The 17,599-nt window shown below is 40.4% G+C and overlaps 1 protein-coding gene across 6 annotated transcripts in view; it reads right to left on the reverse strand.

Annotated features, from left to right (window-relative positions):
- The window catches only part of CENPJ (centromere protein J), a 45,531-nt gene that overhangs the window by 20,128 nt on the left and 7,804 nt on the right, over positions 1-17,599 (reverse strand). For all 6 annotated transcript variants that reach the window (XM_059041454.2, XM_059041453.2, XM_067016277.1 and 3 more), the window contains exons 2-7: positions 17,009-17,518; positions 16,185-16,308; positions 12,785-13,084; positions 3,043-3,154; positions 2,161-2,263; positions 401-2,030 (exon numbers count right to left, since the gene is read on the reverse strand). In XM_059041454.2, the coding sequence (XP_058897437.1) occupies positions 401-2,030; positions 2,161-2,263; positions 3,043-3,154; positions 12,785-13,084; positions 16,185-16,308; positions 17,009-17,452 (2,713 nt within the window). In that variant the 5' untranslated portion in view covers positions 17,453-17,518. The remainder of the gene's footprint in view (positions 1-400; positions 2,031-2,160; positions 2,264-3,042; positions 3,155-12,784; positions 13,085-16,184; positions 16,309-17,008; positions 17,519-17,599) is intronic.

The raw sequence follows: 17,599 nt of genomic DNA on the forward strand, positions 1-17,599 counted from the left end.
GGGAAAAAAAAAAAACTAATTAAAAAAAATACACACAGAGGTAGCACAGTAGCATAAACCACAAACTGGGTATTCCCTGGTTATAAAAGAAACTTAAATGTTATCTCACTTTATAATAATTAATTTTAAAGACTTGACAATGAGACACAGGCTAAAATTTGAAAAATCTGAAATCACAATTCTTCCAAATCTCTTATACTAGTGACTATTACATTATTTAGACTCACAAAACAAATCAAATTTTAACAAATTACCTACTAAACTTTAACAAATCACCTACTAGATTTCCACTGAGCAACTACAAAGGTTGGGATTTTAATAAGCATTCTGACAACATACTGATAAAATAAATATTAAACTTGTAACATTGCATTACATATTTTACAATGCTCTGACTTACCAGGTGGTTGGTCTTGATTTATGTTTAACTTGGGTTCATTTCCCAAGCGTGAATGTGATTTTGATTTTGGTTTCAAAGAAGGGAAGAATTTCATCATCAGATCCGAGGTAGGAGGAGGACTTGTGCTCCTACTGGATTTATTCAAGTCTTCTCCCTTCTTGACTGGTGCAACCTTCCTTTTTATTGTTTTGTCCAGTACACATATTTCACTCTTATTAGGGTAGGTTGTCTGGGGAGTCCCATAAACGGCTTCATTCCCAAGAATAACATCATGTTTAAATGAATCATCTTCAAGGTCAGTCCAGGTTCTTTCATCATCAAAGTCAATTTTACTCGCAGATGGGTGTCTTCGTGAGGAATCAGAAGCTTTATTTTTCAAGTTTGCTATTATGATAGACTCGTCACTACTGTAATCTTTATCAGACAAATCTAAATCAACATCTCTCCTCTTATCTTCTTCCTGAGTCCTGGTGTCCCTGAAAGGTCCCCTCCCATCACAGACTTGGGGACTATCTTCTCTGCTGCTGAAACCCCTTTCTTTATCCTCAGTTGATGGTTTTATGGTGACATCAAGTTGTTCCTCAGCATCAGTGCTATCACCACGGTCTGTATCACCTTCGTCACCCCTTGCATCCCGCCTAGCTGCATTCTCACAAGTGCTCATTTGGAACACTTTCCTGCTGACCTTACAGGGCTGTTCCTGCGACCCATCAGGTGAGGCCGCTGAGTCGGGCTGTTTGGGCGCAGCCTCCCCCTCCCCCTCCCCTCCCCACTTGGTACGCTCTGGGTCCTCATGGTGGTCACACTCACTAATGGCATCCGGTGTTGCTGTCTCCTCTTGCTGCACGGCTTTGACAGGAGTAGAAGACAGCCGGTGACCTCGACAGACCTGGTGGTCCTTCTCTAAGATCTTCAGTACAAACGAGGAATTACTAGAAAACGATATTTCATCAGCAGCTTGTTCTAAAAACAAAAATTCATCTAATTCCAAATTTTCCTTTTCCTTTTCTCGTTCCCAATTCTCTAACTTTTTCTGCAGAGAAACGTCAAGAGAAGATTCTGACTCTTTCAAAGTCTCACTTATTGGGCTCTTAGAAGCCACACAGCTGGCCAGCCCTGTCGAAAGGGAAAGTCTGTCTTTACCTGGTGCCTTATTCCAGATTTTGCAACCAACATCACAAAGTTTTGTACACTCGGGTACATTTTCTTTATTATTAGATTCTACCTTTTTTTCTAAATTGATCTGACCTCTAAATTGCCCGTCAGATTTCTTCCCTGCCAGCATCTTCAATCCTGCTGGGGAGAGACTTTTCCTATTGTTACCCTTAAGCACTTTTGGCTTCTGACTGAGTGTGACACAACCACTCTTTGTTCTGGCTTTACCGTTCTTCTTGACAGGAAGGTTCTCTGTACACATTTCTTTATTTATAAGAGCAGTTTTCCGCTGGAATTGTTGTTTATCTAATTTAAACGCAGGTTTGTCCTCTGAAATGCTCTGAGTAGTGACTAGTTTATTTTCTCTCCCCTTCTGAAACTTAGATTTAGCGTTAGTAAATCTAGCTAAACCTTCTCCTCGTTTTAAGAATGGTTGTTTTGGTTTTGCTTTGATTAGCAAGGATCCTTCTGCTTCCTAAAACAAAAGAACAACATCTGAATTAATTCTGGTATGTCCAAGTAATCTCAAAGTTATTTTTAAAGCAAGTTATAAGCAAATCTCTAAAGCCTTAGGATACTATAATCAAAACAGTGGAAATGCTAACCCTCAGCTGCTTTTGTCTCCGTTCTTGTTCTTCCAACTGAATCTGTTCTTCTAAGTAGTCGTCAAAGGTTTGTTTCCTTTCTCTAAGAGCAGCTTTAATAGGCCTAATCACAAAAGTAAAGTTATTTAACATTCGTATCACGTGGTGAATACTTTACACTTAGTGTGCCTGATGCAGACACCTCTGACTGAGAACTAACCTTTTTCAAAGTCACAGATCCCCTTAGAGAATCTATGAAAAGCTACAATCCCACTCCATCTCCCCAAATATAGAAATACACATCACTTTACACGTGACTTGAAAAACCCCTCTGAAGTCCACCTACTGACCTTCGATTAACTACTTCTGAAGTAGCATATTCATTACATAAGTAAAATATATTTCAAAAACAGTTCACTAAATACATTAAGATCCTTAATAATATAAACAAAACAATCAAAAGTCATTTGCCATTCCATAATGTATATTAAAATACTTAAGAAAATAATAAACAACCTCACAGTTGATATTTTATCTCTGACATAAAATTTTTAAATTCTGTAACCACACTCAATTATTATTTATAAGTGATACCATGTGTGAGACTCCAATATATGATTTTTTCCCTTCTCCAAAACAGGATTTACCTAGTTGAGAGAAGGTGAGTTTTATCCCGATATTTCCCTGAGGTGAAAACACTCTGCTCAATTTTTCCAGGACGATGTCAAACTGACAGATCTCCCCAACCTGCTTCTGTTGCTCACAACATGGAATAAGCTGGATCTTCAACCCTTTACTTAAAAGCAAACCCAGGCAAAAATAAGAAAACTATGGATCTTTCAAACAAAGAAAGTACCAATAATAATGACTATTGTATTAAATTCCTTCCAACATGGATGATACCTTTCTTCGATATTAACCACTTCTGAGGAATCACCAATTTTTTGTAAGTTCGTATTGTTCCCTTCCTGAATCTGTTCCATCATTTTCTCCGAACACGGTAAAATACCTTCTCCTAGGATAAAAATTAGGAACAATTTAGTTCAAAAAAAAGCAGATTAAAGTCTTAAAACTTGAGAATTTTACAAGTTACTGTACTAAAAAAATATTTAGTTAAACTTAATGTGTACCAAAGATTTTACAACTCTCAAGGATTTCTTTAATATGATAAAGAAAAACTCCAAAACGCTAATGAAAACACAACATTCTGCTCTTCTTTCCAGTTGACCTCTCAAAAACCCACCCCATAGTACTGGCTTCTGTGACCTTCTGATTGTGAGCCCTTTGTTCCGTCACACTGTTACCTGACTGATCAAATTTTGAAGCAAGTCCTCTGCTAGGACTGGACTTTATTCAAACTATCTGGTGTTGAGTTCTCAATTCAGATGAACTTCACTGGCGAGCTGAGGACTGAGACCCCCAAAATAATCTGGAAGCCATTCTGTGAAGCAGACAAGTGAAAGTCTGCAGACAGGAAAACCTCTCCTTTTACACACGGAGAATTCCCACCGCAGTGAATGGAAGATCTGTGTGTGTAAAGAGCACGTGAGCAGCGGGGATTCAGCCCCAGAGAAAGAAGGTGTCGAGTTGCCTTGGTAAAGAATTTATACACCACGTGGTCACAGTTGCTTGACAGGGCGGCAAAAGGAAACTAACAGAGCTGTAATGACGAAGTACTTTGAAGCATAGGGCACTGTTTTAGAGGTAATTCTACAAAATAAAACTTTACTAGGGGACCTTCAAGATGGCAGAGAAGACGTGGAGATCACCTTCCTCCCCACAAATACATCAGAAATACATCTACATGTGGAACAGCTCCTACAGAACACCTACTGAAATGTGGCAGAAGACCTCAGACTTCCCAAAAGGCAAGACACTCCCCAAGTACCTGGGTAGAGCAAAAGAAAAAAGGAAAAACAGGGACAAAAGAATAGGGACAGGACCTGCACCTCTGGGAGGGAATTGTGAAGGAGGAAAAGTTTCCACACACTAGGAAGCCCCTTCACTGAAGGAGACGGGGGGTGGCGGGGGGAAGCTTCGGAGCCGCGGAGGAGAGCACAGCAACAGGGGTGCAGAGGGCAAAGCGGACAGATTCCCGCACAGAGGATCGGTGCCGACCAGCACTCACCAGCCTGAGAGGCTTGTCTGCTCACGCGCTGGGGTGGGTGGGGGCTGGGAGCTGAGGCTCGGGCTTCAGAGGTTGGCTCCCAGGGAGAAGACTGGGGTTGGCTGCATGAACACGGCTGAAGGGGGCTAGTGCACCACCGCTAGCCGGGAGAGAGTCCGGGAAAAAGTCTGGACCTGCCTAAGAGGCAAGAAACTACTGTTTCGGGGCGTGCAAGGGGGGGGGGTTCAGAGCACCACCTAAACGAGCTCCAGAGACGGGCGCGAGCCGCGGCTATCAGTGTGGACCCCAGAGACGGGCATGAGACGCTGAGGCTGCTGCAGCAGCCACCAAGAAGCCTGTGTGTGAGCACAGGTCACTACACACACACAAACACACACACACACCGGGGACCCGTGCAGCCCGCCAAGCCAGGTCCCGTGATCCAGGGAAAACTTCCCCGGGAGAACGCACGGTGCGCCTCGGGCTGGTGCGACGTCACGCTGGCCTCCGCCGCCGCAGGCTCGCCCTGCATTCCGTACCCCGCTCTTCCCTGGCCTGAGTGAGCCGGAGCCCCCGAATCAGCGGCTCCTTTCACCCCGTCCTGTCTGAGCAAAGAGCAGATGCCCTCAGGCGACCCACACGCAGAGGCGGGGCCAAATCCAAAGGTGAACCCCAGGAGCTGTGCGAACAAAGAGGAGAAAGGGAAATCTTTCCCAGCAGCCTCAGGAGCAGCGGATTAAATCTCCACAGTCAACTTGATGTACCTGCATCTGTGGAACACCTGAATAGACAACAAATCATCCCAAACTGAGGCAGTGGACTTCGGGAGCAACCTGGGATTTGCTTTCTGCACCTAATTTGTTTCTCGTGTTATGCTTATTTTAGTTTAGTATTTAGAGCTTATTATGATTGGTAGATTTGTTTATTGATTTGGTTGCTCTCTTCCATTTTTTTTTCTTTTTCTCTTTTTGTGAGTGCATATGTGTATGCTTCTTTGTGTGATTTTGTCTGTATAGCTTTGCTTTTACCATTTGTCCTAGGGTTCTGTCTGTTTTTTATTTTTTTATTTTTTTAGTATAGTTTTTAGCACTCGTTATCATTGGCAGATTTGCTTTTTGGTTTGGTTGCTCTCGTCTTTCTTTCCTTTTCTTTCTATTACTTTTTAAAGTTTTTTAAATAATATTTTTTATTTTAATAACTTTATTTTTGCTTTCTTTTTTTTTTTTCCTCCCATTTCTCCTGAGCCGAGTGGCTGACAAGGTCTTGGTGCTCTGGCCGGGTGTCAGGCCTGAGCCTCTGAGGTGGGAGAGATGAGTTCAGGACATTGATCCACCAGAGACCTCCTGGCCCCACATAATATCAAACAGCGAAAGCTCTCCCAGAGATCTCCATCTCAACGCTAAGACCCAGCTCCACTCAACAACCAGCAATCTACGGTGCTGGACACCCTATGTCAAACAACTAGCAAGACAGGAACATAACCCCACACATTAGCAGAGAGGTTGCCTAAAATCATAATAAGTTCACAGGCACCCCAAAACACACCACCAGACGTGGTCCTGCCCACCAGAAAGACAAGATCCAGCCCCACCCACCAGAACACAGGCACCAACCAGTCCATTCCACCAGGAAGCCTACACAACCCACTGAACCAATCTTACCCACTGGGGGGAGACACCAAAAATAACAGGAACCACGAATCTGCAGCCTGTGAAAAGGAGACCCCAAACACAGTAAGTTAAGCAAAACGAGAAGACAAAAACATACAAAGCAGATAAAGGAACAAAGTAAAAACCCACCAGACCAAAAAAATGAAGAGGAAATAGGCAACCTACCTGAAAAAGAATTCACAGTAATGACAGTAAAGATGATTCAAAATCTTGGAAATAGAATGGAGAAAATACAAAAAACACTTAACAAGAACCTAGAAGAACTAAAGAGCAAACAAACAATGATGAACACCACAATAAATGAAATTATAAATTCTGTAGAAGGAATTAATAGCAGAATAAATGAGGCAGAAGAACAGATAAGTGACCGGGAAGATAAAAAAGTGGAAATAACTACCACAGAGCAGAACAAAGAAAAAAAGAATGAAAACAACTGAGGACAGTCTCAGAGACCTCTGGGACACCACTAAATGCATCAGCATTCGAAACAGAGGCCTCCCAGAAAAAGAAGAGGAAAAAAAAAAAAAAAAAAGGAACTGAGAAAATATCTGAAGAGACTATAGCTGAAAACTGCTCTAATATGGGGAGGAAATAGTCAATCAAGTCCAGGAAGCACAGAGAGTCCCATACAGGAGAAACACATGAAGACACATATTAATCAACCTATCAAAAATTAAATACAAAGAAAAAATATTAAAAGCAGCAAGGGAAAAGCAACAAATAACATACAAGGGAATCCCCATAAGGTTAACAGCTGATCTTTCAGTAGAAACTATGCAAGCCAGAAGAGGGTGGCAGGACATATTTAAAGTGATGAAAGGGAAAAACCTACAACCAACATTACTCTACCCAGCAAGGATCTCATTCAGATTTGATAGAGAAATTAAAACCTTTACAGACAAGCAAAAGCTGAGAGAGTTTAGCACCACCAAACCAGCTTTACAACAAATGCTACAGGAACTTCTCTAGGCAGGAAACACAAGAGAAGGAAAAGGCCTATAATAACAAACCCAAAACAATTAAGAAAATGGGAATAGGAACATACATATCAATAAGCACCTTAAATGTAAATAGATTAAGTGCTCCAACCAAAAGACATAGACTGGCTAAATGGATACAAAAATAAGACCCATATATATGCTGTCTACAAGAGACCCACTTCAGACCTAGGGACACATACAGACTGAAAGCGAGGGGATGGAAACAAATATTCCATGCAAATGGAAATCAAAAGAAAGCTGGAGTAGCAATTCTCATATCAGACAAAACAGACTTTAAAATAAAAACTATCACAAGGGACAAAGAAAGACACTACATAATGATCAAGGGATCAACACAAGAAGAAGATATAACAATTGTAAATATTTATGCACCCAACATAGGAGCAGCTCAATACATAAGGCAAATGCCAACAGCCATAAAAGGGGAAATCAACAGTAACACAATCATAGTAGGGGACTTTAACACCCCGGTTTCACCAATGGACAGATCATCCAAAATGAAAATAAATAAAGAAATACAAGCTTTAAATGATACAGTAAACAAGACGGACTTAATTGATATTTATAGGACATTCCATCCAAAAACAACAGAATACACTTTCTTATCAAGTCCTCATGGAACATTCTCCAGGATAGATCATATCTTGGGTCACAAATCAAGCCTTGGTAAATTTACGAAAATTGAAATCATACCAAGTATCTTTTCTGACCACAATGCTATGACACTAGATATCAATTACAGAAAATATCTGCAAAAACCACAAACACATGGAGGCTAAGCAATACACTACTAAATAACCAAGAGATCACTGAAGAAATCAAAGAGGAAATCAAAAAATACCTAAAAACAAATGACAATGAAAACACGACGACCCAAGACCTATGGGATGCAGCAAAAGCAGTTCTAAGAAGGAGGTTTATAGCAATACAATCCTACCTCAAGAAAGAAGACACAACTCAAAAAAACAACCTAAACTTACACCTAAAGCAATTGGAGAAAGAAGAACAAAAAAAAAAAAGTTAGCAGATGTAAAGAAATAAAGATCAGATCAGAAATCAATGAAAAAGAAATGAAGGAAACAATAGCAAAAATCAATAAAACTAAAAGCTAGTTCTTTGAGAAAATAAACAAAATTGATAAACCATTAGCCAGACTCATCAAGAAAAAAAGGGAAAAGACTCAAATCAATAGAATTAGAAATGAAAAAGGAAAAGTAACAACTGACACTGCAAAAATACAAACGATCATCAGAGATTACTACAAGCCACTCTATGCCAATGAAATGGACAACCTGGAAGAAATGGACAAATTCTTAGAAATGCACATCCTTCCGAGACTGAACCAGGAAGAAATCGAAAATATAAACAGACCAATCACAAGCAATGAAATTGAAATTTTGATTAAAAGTCTTCCAACAAACACAAGTCCAGGACCAGATGGCTTCACAGGTGAATTCTATCAAGCATTTAGAGAAGAACTAGCATCTATCCTTCTCAAACTCTTCCAAAATATAGCAGAGGGAGGAACACTCCCAAACTCATTCTACAAAACCACCATCACCCTGATACCAAAACCAGACAAAGATGTCACAAAAAAACAAAACTACAGGCCCATATCATGGATGACACAGATGCAAAAATCCTCAATAAAATACTAGCAAACAGAATCCAACAGCACATTAAAGGGATCATATACCATGATCAAGTGGGGTTTATCCCAGAAATGCAAGAATCCTTCAATATACGCAAATCAATCAATGTGATACAACATATTAACAAACTGAAGGATAAAAACCATATGATATTCTCAATAGATGAAGAAAAAGCTTTCAACAAAATTCAACACCAATTTTTGATAAAAACCCTCCAGAAAGTAGGCATAGAGGAAACATTCCTCAACATAATAAAGACCATATATGACAAACCCACAGCCAGCATCGTTCTCAATGGTGAAAAACTGAAACCATTTCCACTAAGATCAGGAACAAGACAAGGTTACCCACCCTCACCACTATTATTCAGCATAGTTCTGGAAGTTTTAGCCACAGCAATCAGAAGAAAAAGAAATAAAAGGAATCCAAATAGGGAAAAAAAAAGAAAGAAAACTGTCACTGTTTTATTTACTGACACTGTTTGCAGATGACATGATACTATACATAGAAAATCCTAAAGATGCTACCAGAAAACTACTAAACAATGAATTTGGTAAAGTGGAAGGATACAAAATCAATGCACAGAAATCTCTTGCATTCCTATACACTGATGATGAAAAATCTGAAAGAGAAATTAAGGAAACACACCCATTTACCACTGCAACAAAAAGAATAAAATACCTAGGAATAAACCTACCTAAGGAGACAAAACACCTGTATTCAAAAAACTATAAGACACTGATGAAAGAAAATAAAGATGATACCAACAGATGGAGAGATATGCCATGTTCTTGGATTGGAAGAATCAACATTGTGAAAATGACTATACTACACAAAGCAGTCTACAGATTCAAGGCAATCCCCATCAAACTACCAATGGCATTTTTCACAGAACTAGAACAAAAAACTTTCACAACTGGTATGGAAACACAAAAGACCCCGAACAGCCAAAGCAATCTTGAGAAAGAAAAACGGAGGTGGAGGAATCAGGCTCCCAGACTTCAGACTATACTACAAGGCTACAGTAATCAAGACAGTATGGTACTGGAACAAAAACAGAAATATAGATCAATGGAACAGGACAGAAAGTCCAGAGATAAAGCCACACACATATGGTCACCTTATCTTTGATAAAGGAGGCAAAAACATACAATGGAGAAAAAACAGCCTCTTCAATAAGTGGTGCTGAGAAAACTGGACAGCTACATGTAAAAGAATGAAATTAGAACATTCCCTAACACCATACACAAAAATAAACTCAAAATGGATTAAAAACCTAGATGTAAGGCCAGACACTATAAAACTCTTAGAGGAAAACACAGGCACAACACTCTGTAACATAAATCACAGCAAGATCCTTTCTGACCCACCTCCTAGAGAAATGGAAATAAAAACAAAAATAAACAAATGGGACCTAATGAAACTTAAAATCCAAAAATGGGGAGAAGACCTAAATAGACATCTCTCCAAAGAAGATATACAGATTGACAACAAACACATGAAAGGATGCTCAACATCACTAATCATTAGAGAAATGCAAATCAAAACTACAATGAGGTAACACCTCACACCAGTCAGAATGGCCATCATCAAAAAATCTACAAACAATAAATGCTGGAGAAGGTGTGGAGAAAAGGGAACACTCTTGCACTGTTGGTGGGAATGTAAATTGATACAGCCACTATGGAGAACAGTATGGAGGTTCCTTAAAAAACTAAAAATAGAACTGGCATATGACCCAGCAATCCCACTACTGGGCATATACCCTGAAAAAAGCACAATTCAAAGAGTCATGTACCACAGTGTTTATTGCAGCTCTATTTACAATAGCCAGGACATGAAAGCAACCTAAGTGTCCATCAATAGATGAATGGATAAAGAAGATGTGGCACATATATACAATGGAATATTACTCAGCCATAAAAAGAAACGAAATTGAGTTATTTGCAGTGAGGTGGACGGACCTAGAGACTGTCATACAAAGTGAAATAATTCAGAAAGAGAAAAACAAATACCATATGCTAATACATATATATGGAATCTAAAAAAAAGGTTCTGAAGAACCTAGGGGCAGGACAGGAATAAAGACGCAGATGTAGAGATGGACTCAAGGACACAGGGAGGGGGAAGGGTAAGCTGGGACGAAGTGAGAGAGTGGCATGGACATATATTCACTAACAAATGTAAAACAGATAGCTAGTGGGAAGCAGCCGCACAGCACAGGGAGATCAGCTCGTTGCTTTGTGTCCACCTAGAGGGGTGGGATAGAGAGGGGTGGGAATAGGGAGGATGGGAGGGAGATGTAAGAGAGAGGGGATATGGGGATGTATGTATATGTATAGCTGACTCACTTTGTTATACAGCAGAAACTAACCCAACACTGTAAAGCAATTATACTTCAATAAAGATGTTTTTTAAAAAAAGAAAAAAACACAACAGTCTTCAAAAGGTTAATGCTATGGAGAAAAAGGTGTCGGCTTTCCTAAGTTAAAAAAGACTAAAGAGGACTTCCCTGGTGGTCCGGTGGTTAAGACTCCACGCTCCCAATGCAGGGGGCACGGGTTCTATCTCTGGTCGGGAAACTGAGATCCCACACACCTCGTTGTGTGGCCGGAAAAACAAAACAAAACAAAACAAAACAAAAAGACTAAAGAGTTGTAACAACTGAATGTAATACATAAACCTTGACTGGATCCTGTTTTTAAAAAAAACACCTTTAAAAGGCAATTTTGGGATCATAGGGAGAATTCTAAATTGCATTTGCATAGATAAGGTCCCTAGGTATAATAACAGTATTGTGGTTACATAGAAAAATGTCCTAATTTTTACTTGATATTTGAATTGATATAATGTCTGCATATTATTTGTGATGAAATGACTCCGCAAACTATATACAGATGTAAATACAGATATAAATTTAAGTATAGATACAGATATATACACACATACAAATATAGATAGACAAAGTAAATATGGAAAAATATCAACTGTTGCATCTAGGTGGGGGGTATACTGGTAATCAAGGCAGTGGTCTTTCAACTTTTCTGGATGTTTGAAATTTTCCAAAATAAAAGGTTAAGGGGACTTCCCTGGTGGTCCAATAGTTAAGACTTTGCACTTCCACTGCAAGGGGCGCGGGTTTGATCCCTGGTAGGGGAAGTTCCGCATGCTGCACAGTGCGGCCAAAAAAAAAAAAAATTGAAAAGGTTAAGGGAGAGTACTGTTTAAAACATAAGGCAAAGACATTTGACCTCTTTACACCAAGGAATTACTCAAAATTAGGAGTAAGTTTTTATCCCCAAACTGCCCAATCCTAAACAGTAAGTATAGACACCTTTTGCCATATCATTTGTGTTTTTCTATAACTTACTCTAAGGAACATATACATAAAAACAGCATTAAAATTGAAAACTAAATTAAAAATAATGGAAATGACTCAGTCCTACCACAAAGAACATTAAACACTGATATATTATTTGATGATCTGCATAAAGATGACAACCATTAAAATTATGGTTATGAAGGCTACAGAACGTACCATAAGCATCTTCCATGTTGGGTGGGAAAAGAACACAATTTATTATACAATATTCTATGATTACAAAATGTGGAGGGGGACAAAAAGGCCAGGGAGTGAGCACAGCAACAGGACTTAAAAAAATTTTTAAGGACCAGAAGAAAATATACTAGAGATGCCTTGAGAGCTCCATGAGTTTGGACCATCAGACACTGAGTCCCAGTTCTGTGGCAGGAATGTGCCAGGTGCTGGGGACACAGAGGGACAGCGACGAGTGTCTGGGTTAGGGGAGATTCCTTGTGTGAGTAACAACTCCCATCACCAACCTACTGCTCACACTTCGCATCTTCTGTCCTGTGCCCCGCCACCAGCACACACGTTTTAACTCAATTGTAAACTTTTCTAAGCTCTCAAGAAAAATGGTGCACGCAGAACTCGCCACCACCCTTTTTGAAGACCCACGCTGCCACGCGAGGTTTGAAATTGGCATGAGTTGTCCTGCAATTTGTTCCTGGAAAGTCACAAACTCTATGTCTGGTTCTGTGTCCTATCCAGGCTCAGTGGCTGTGTAGCAGGTAGGATCTCACAATTAAAGACGCAGGGGACAAGGAAAAAATGCAGAAAGGACTTTTCTTGTCTTAAAACAACCAGGTGACACTGTCAGTTAACTACAGAAGAGAGAAAAATAAGTAACTCACCTTTAGGATGGTTATGGTTTTCTTCCTTCAAATCATTTTTTTTCACAAATGCTTCTTGATATTGAGCCTCATAAAACAAGTTGGGAGAAGCACCACTTTTTGAAGTTAAGACGAAATCTTGATGAGTAGTTCTACGGAAGTTGTTTTGTTCATCGGATAAAATGCTGGAAGTGTGTTTTTTTTCTTGGGTTTGATTCTGGTAGATACATGATGGTAAGAAGGGCGTGGGTTTCTCCACAGTGGCTGAATTTCCTGGAGATCTGTACTTCTGGCTCTGCTCATCAGGCACTAGAGTTAAACCTTACGATTAAGAAAATCAACAAAACTGATGACTTTCTGTAACATTTTCTGTACTACCTCTTACCCCTACTATTGAATACAAAGTTTTCTCCCAAGTGATAAAAGTATCTTTTCCTCGTTAGTAGGAAACTATGTTTATCAAAATCATGAAATTGTAAGACTCCAAAGTGACCTTTGATTTTTGAATATATTTATACCACGATTCACGTGCAGACAGCTTGTACGTGGCAGAGCTGCAGCACCGCCTAACTCTGGAAGGCACCAATCCCACTCCATCCATAAGCACTGCTGGGAGCTGTCAACTCTGCAGCCCTGTGGCGAATGCAGTTAAATGCAGACAGTTACAAATCACCTGAATTGCTCCTTGATGATCGATAACTGCTCTGTGTCACAACACATAAACGCGTTTTCCCTTTACATTTCCATTAACATGTTGGTAACCTCAGGTGGTGGAATCATGGGTGACTTTTCTGTTTTGTTTTTCTGTAGTTCCTAAATCTCCTGTATTACTTTTTACCTGTTTTGTTTCTTAGCTCTCTACTTTTGAAATCACCCCATAAACACAGAGAAGATTCCCCTTCTGTATACCTCTAAGGTATAATTCTTAGAGGATAGACGGCAATACTAGCCATCCCGCCTGCTGTACCAGTCCCTTGAAATCCTGCTACTTTCCTCTGTTCTCCCATATTGTTTCAATTAAACAGAATTAAAAGACACAATGGCAAGTGTTTCATAAAAGAGGCAAGCCACTTATGTCGTATACCATCTGCCTCACCCCCAGCCCACAAATAAAACTGGAAATCAGGTAGGTCCTCACTGAGTATCAGATTCAACCTCCCTTAATAACAATACTCTCCCACTAAGTTATTTTTAAGGAATGGTCAACCCACTGCAGCCTAACGACATCTCTGACAGAAGAGCAACAACCCAAAGCAGCAGTTCTCACAGCATGATCTGTAAACCCCTGGGGGTCTCCAAGACTCTTTCAGGGCATCCACCAAGCTCTAAGCTCTTTTCAGAAACATTAAAACAGTACTTGCCTTTTTCACTGTGTTGACATATGTACTGATGCTGCAAAGGCAAAATGGAAACTTCCTGGAGACTTCATCCAAAAGCAGTATAACAGCACCCACTGCGCTAGCAGTCACTGTGTTCATCACCACCATGTACTCTCAGTTTAAAACCAAACAACAACAGTTTAGGGCTTCCCTGGTGGCGCAGTGGTTAAGAATCCGCCTGCCAATGCAGGCGACACGGGTTCGAACCCTGGTCCAGGAAGATCCCAAGTGCCGTGGAGCAACTAAGTCTGTACACCACAACTAGTGAAGCCCATTCAGCCTAAAGCCCATGCTCTGCAACAAGAGAAGCCACCGCAATGCCTGCGCACCACAACAAAGAGTAGCCCCTGCTCGCCACAACTAGAGAAAGCCTGCACACAGCAATGAAGACCCAACGCAGCCAAAAAAAAACAAAAAACAGTTATTTATAGCATGTAATTGGTTATTATTTTAGATGAATTAGTTTTTAAATTTCTAACACAATAAATATCAATAGCTGGGCTTCCCTGGTGGCGCAGTGGTTGAGAGTCCGCCTGCCAATGCAGGGGACACGGGTTCGTGCCCCGGCCCGGGAAGATCCCACATGCCGCGGAGTGGCTGGGCCCGTGAGCCATGGCCGCTGAGCCTGCGCGTCCGGAGCCTGTGCTCCGCAACGGGAGAGGCCACAACAGTGAGAGGCCCGCGTACCGCAAAAAAAAAAAAAAAAAAAAAAAAAAGAACTATCACAGGCTATTGTAAGTGATTGTGATTATTATTTTTATGTATTCCATAAAGGCACTCAATTATTTCAAGATACACACCACGTTCCCTATATCCTCTAAGATAAACATCCAAATTCCCTAAACCATTCTTCATTTGCTACAGTTCTTATCACCAGCACTACCACCACTCCCCGAGTACCATCCGGCCACACTCTGCACATTCATTTGCCAATATCTTTTCTTCTCTGTATTCTCAATGTCCAGGGCAACCTCTGAAGAGAACAAGAATTTCACTGCATCAGTAAAGCGTGTCTCTTAAAAGGTAGCACCAAGAAGCAAACACGCTGCTCCAGATCGCTGTTTTTCAAACTGTGCGACGTAATCCATCTTATCAGCAGACGCAACAGATCATGAATGGCATTTTTTTTTAATGACATAGAAAAGAATAAACAAAATAGAAAATATCCTTGTTACCTGTCAGGCACACCAGTAAGAAGTGATTCATGAAATTTCTTTGAAATTACGAGTCATCATTTCAAATGCTTTTGCTACTATGCGGCATGGTCAAACACTTCCAAAACTACTGCTCCAGATCACATTTCCCCTGCTTTCTCCCCACTGATAAGCACATCCGGCTTGCTAGTAACTGATCTGGCATACAACAGAAAAACTGTCCTCTACTAGCACAGAAAATATTTCTGGTATGGCTCTTTAGCTGAGCAGAATGGCTTCTACACATTCTCATCTTTATGACCCTGAGTAGTTTTTCTTTCATCAGGCAGGGGTTGTAAACCAGTAAGTAGCCCTAGGCCAAATTCAGCTCTGGATCTCTTATTCTGCTGGGTCTTTTAAACATTTTATTTTATAAATAAATATGAATGCCTTTAAGCAGGGCACACATACTCCAGAAAGGCACAGATCCCTCATGCCAATTATATTACACCACCACCATTCCACAGTCGTCTGCTTGGCTTCTTAAGAAATTGGAGGGCTTCCCTGGTGGCGCAGTGGTTGAGAATCCGCCTGCCAATGCAGGGGACATGGGTTCGTGCCCCGGTCCGGGAAGATCCCACATGCCGCGGAGCGGCTGGGCCCGTGAGCCATGGCCGCGGAGCCTGCGCATCCGGAGCCTGTGCTCCGCAACGGGAGAAGCCACAACAGTGAGAGGCCCGCGTACCACAAAAAAAAAAAAAAAAAAAAAAGAAAAAAAAAAAAGAAATTGGAGTTTGCAACATATGATAGGGGAATGGTAGAAATAACCTGTCAAACAATGAAAGATAGGAAGTGTAGGTAACTGTCCATCACTGCACTAACCAAAGGTCTTATGTGGGCACATAATACCTGGGAGTGTATGCTGCCCAGACACCACGGTGAGCAGCTTCTCCTGTTCCTCCATGAGTCTCTGCAGTTGCTCCAACTGTTGCCTCTTCAGTTGTTCCTGCTTCTTCTGTTGTACTTCTTTCAGCTTTTCAAACATAAAACGAACTTGATTAAACTAACTTAATATTTCTTTAAGGACCTTTGCCCCTTACATTTATCTTAATCCCTCCCATCTCCCTTCTCACATCTTCTCTAACAAAGAGTTTCAAACAGGGCTCTCTAGGGACTTCCCTGGTGGTCCAGTGGTTAAGACTCCGAGCTCCCAATGCAGGGGGCCCAGGTTCAATCCCCGGTCAGGGAACTAGATCCCGCATGCTGCAACTAAAGACCCTGCATGCCGCAACTAAGACCTGGCACAGCCAAATAAATAAATAAAATTTTAAAATTCTAAAAATTTTTTTAAAAAAAGAGGTATCTCTAAGTAACTAAATCTGCCACCAAAACTAAACTCTCAACTAAGAAACAGAAAAAGTCACATGAATCTTTTGACTCTTAAAACAGGATAGGTATCAGTACATTTATAATAAACTTTTCCTCCCTAATATTTGGTCAACCATTTCCAATTTAGTTTTTACAAAGTGAGGGAGAAACCTAAGATGTATATTTATATCTTACATATTAAACATGCTTTAATGTTTCATATCAAACAAAAGACAAAATATGGTATTATGAGGCTTTCACAGTAAAGGGGAAGAAACAAAAAGACCTGGAACAGGTGACCTTTCATCGTACCTGCAATAACTGTGTGATAAAACAGATACATATTAAGTCAAATCCCATTTTACCTGTTCAAGCTTTTTAAAAAGTGGGTCTTTATAAGCCACTTCTTTGAATTCATTCACAGGATCTGAAATACATTCATTTCTGCTATCTTCCCTGTGTCCAGGAGCATGCTGACATGCCACTATTTGTGTGCCCTCTTTAGTTGAAGGGAAGACTCGCTGTGTTTCAGATTTATCTGACTGTAACTTGTAAGGGCTGTTGGGCTCCAACTTCTGTTCTTCATGAAGTGAATCTTCATCACTTATAAAGCTGGAGCTATTTGAAAAATCTGTGGGTTTAATAGGAAAGCTGGTAGAAATGTTCACATTTGCCCGCTTCTCTTCCTCTGCTTCCAAAATAGGAAATCCACGATTTAATATGACCCCAGCCCGAGACGGACTGGTCATCCACTGGGTTAAGAAGTTCTGCCCACTGTTTAACTCTGAAGAGGTTGACATCAGGAACATTTTAGTCCAATGACACTACTGTATTTAAATAATGTAAAAGCTAGAAGAGCTGTTCATTCCCAACACCTGTAGAAACAAGACAGCCAACAAAAATTATTAAAGCTATTGAACCCAAACCTCAACCCAGCACAAAAACCTACTGAATAT

The sequence above is a fragment of the Kogia breviceps genome, chromosome 16, assembly GCF_026419965.1.
Source record: "Kogia breviceps isolate mKogBre1 chromosome 16, mKogBre1 haplotype 1, whole genome shotgun sequence".
NCBI classification, from domain to species: domain Eukaryota; kingdom Metazoa; phylum Chordata; class Mammalia; order Artiodactyla; family Physeteridae; genus Kogia; species Kogia breviceps.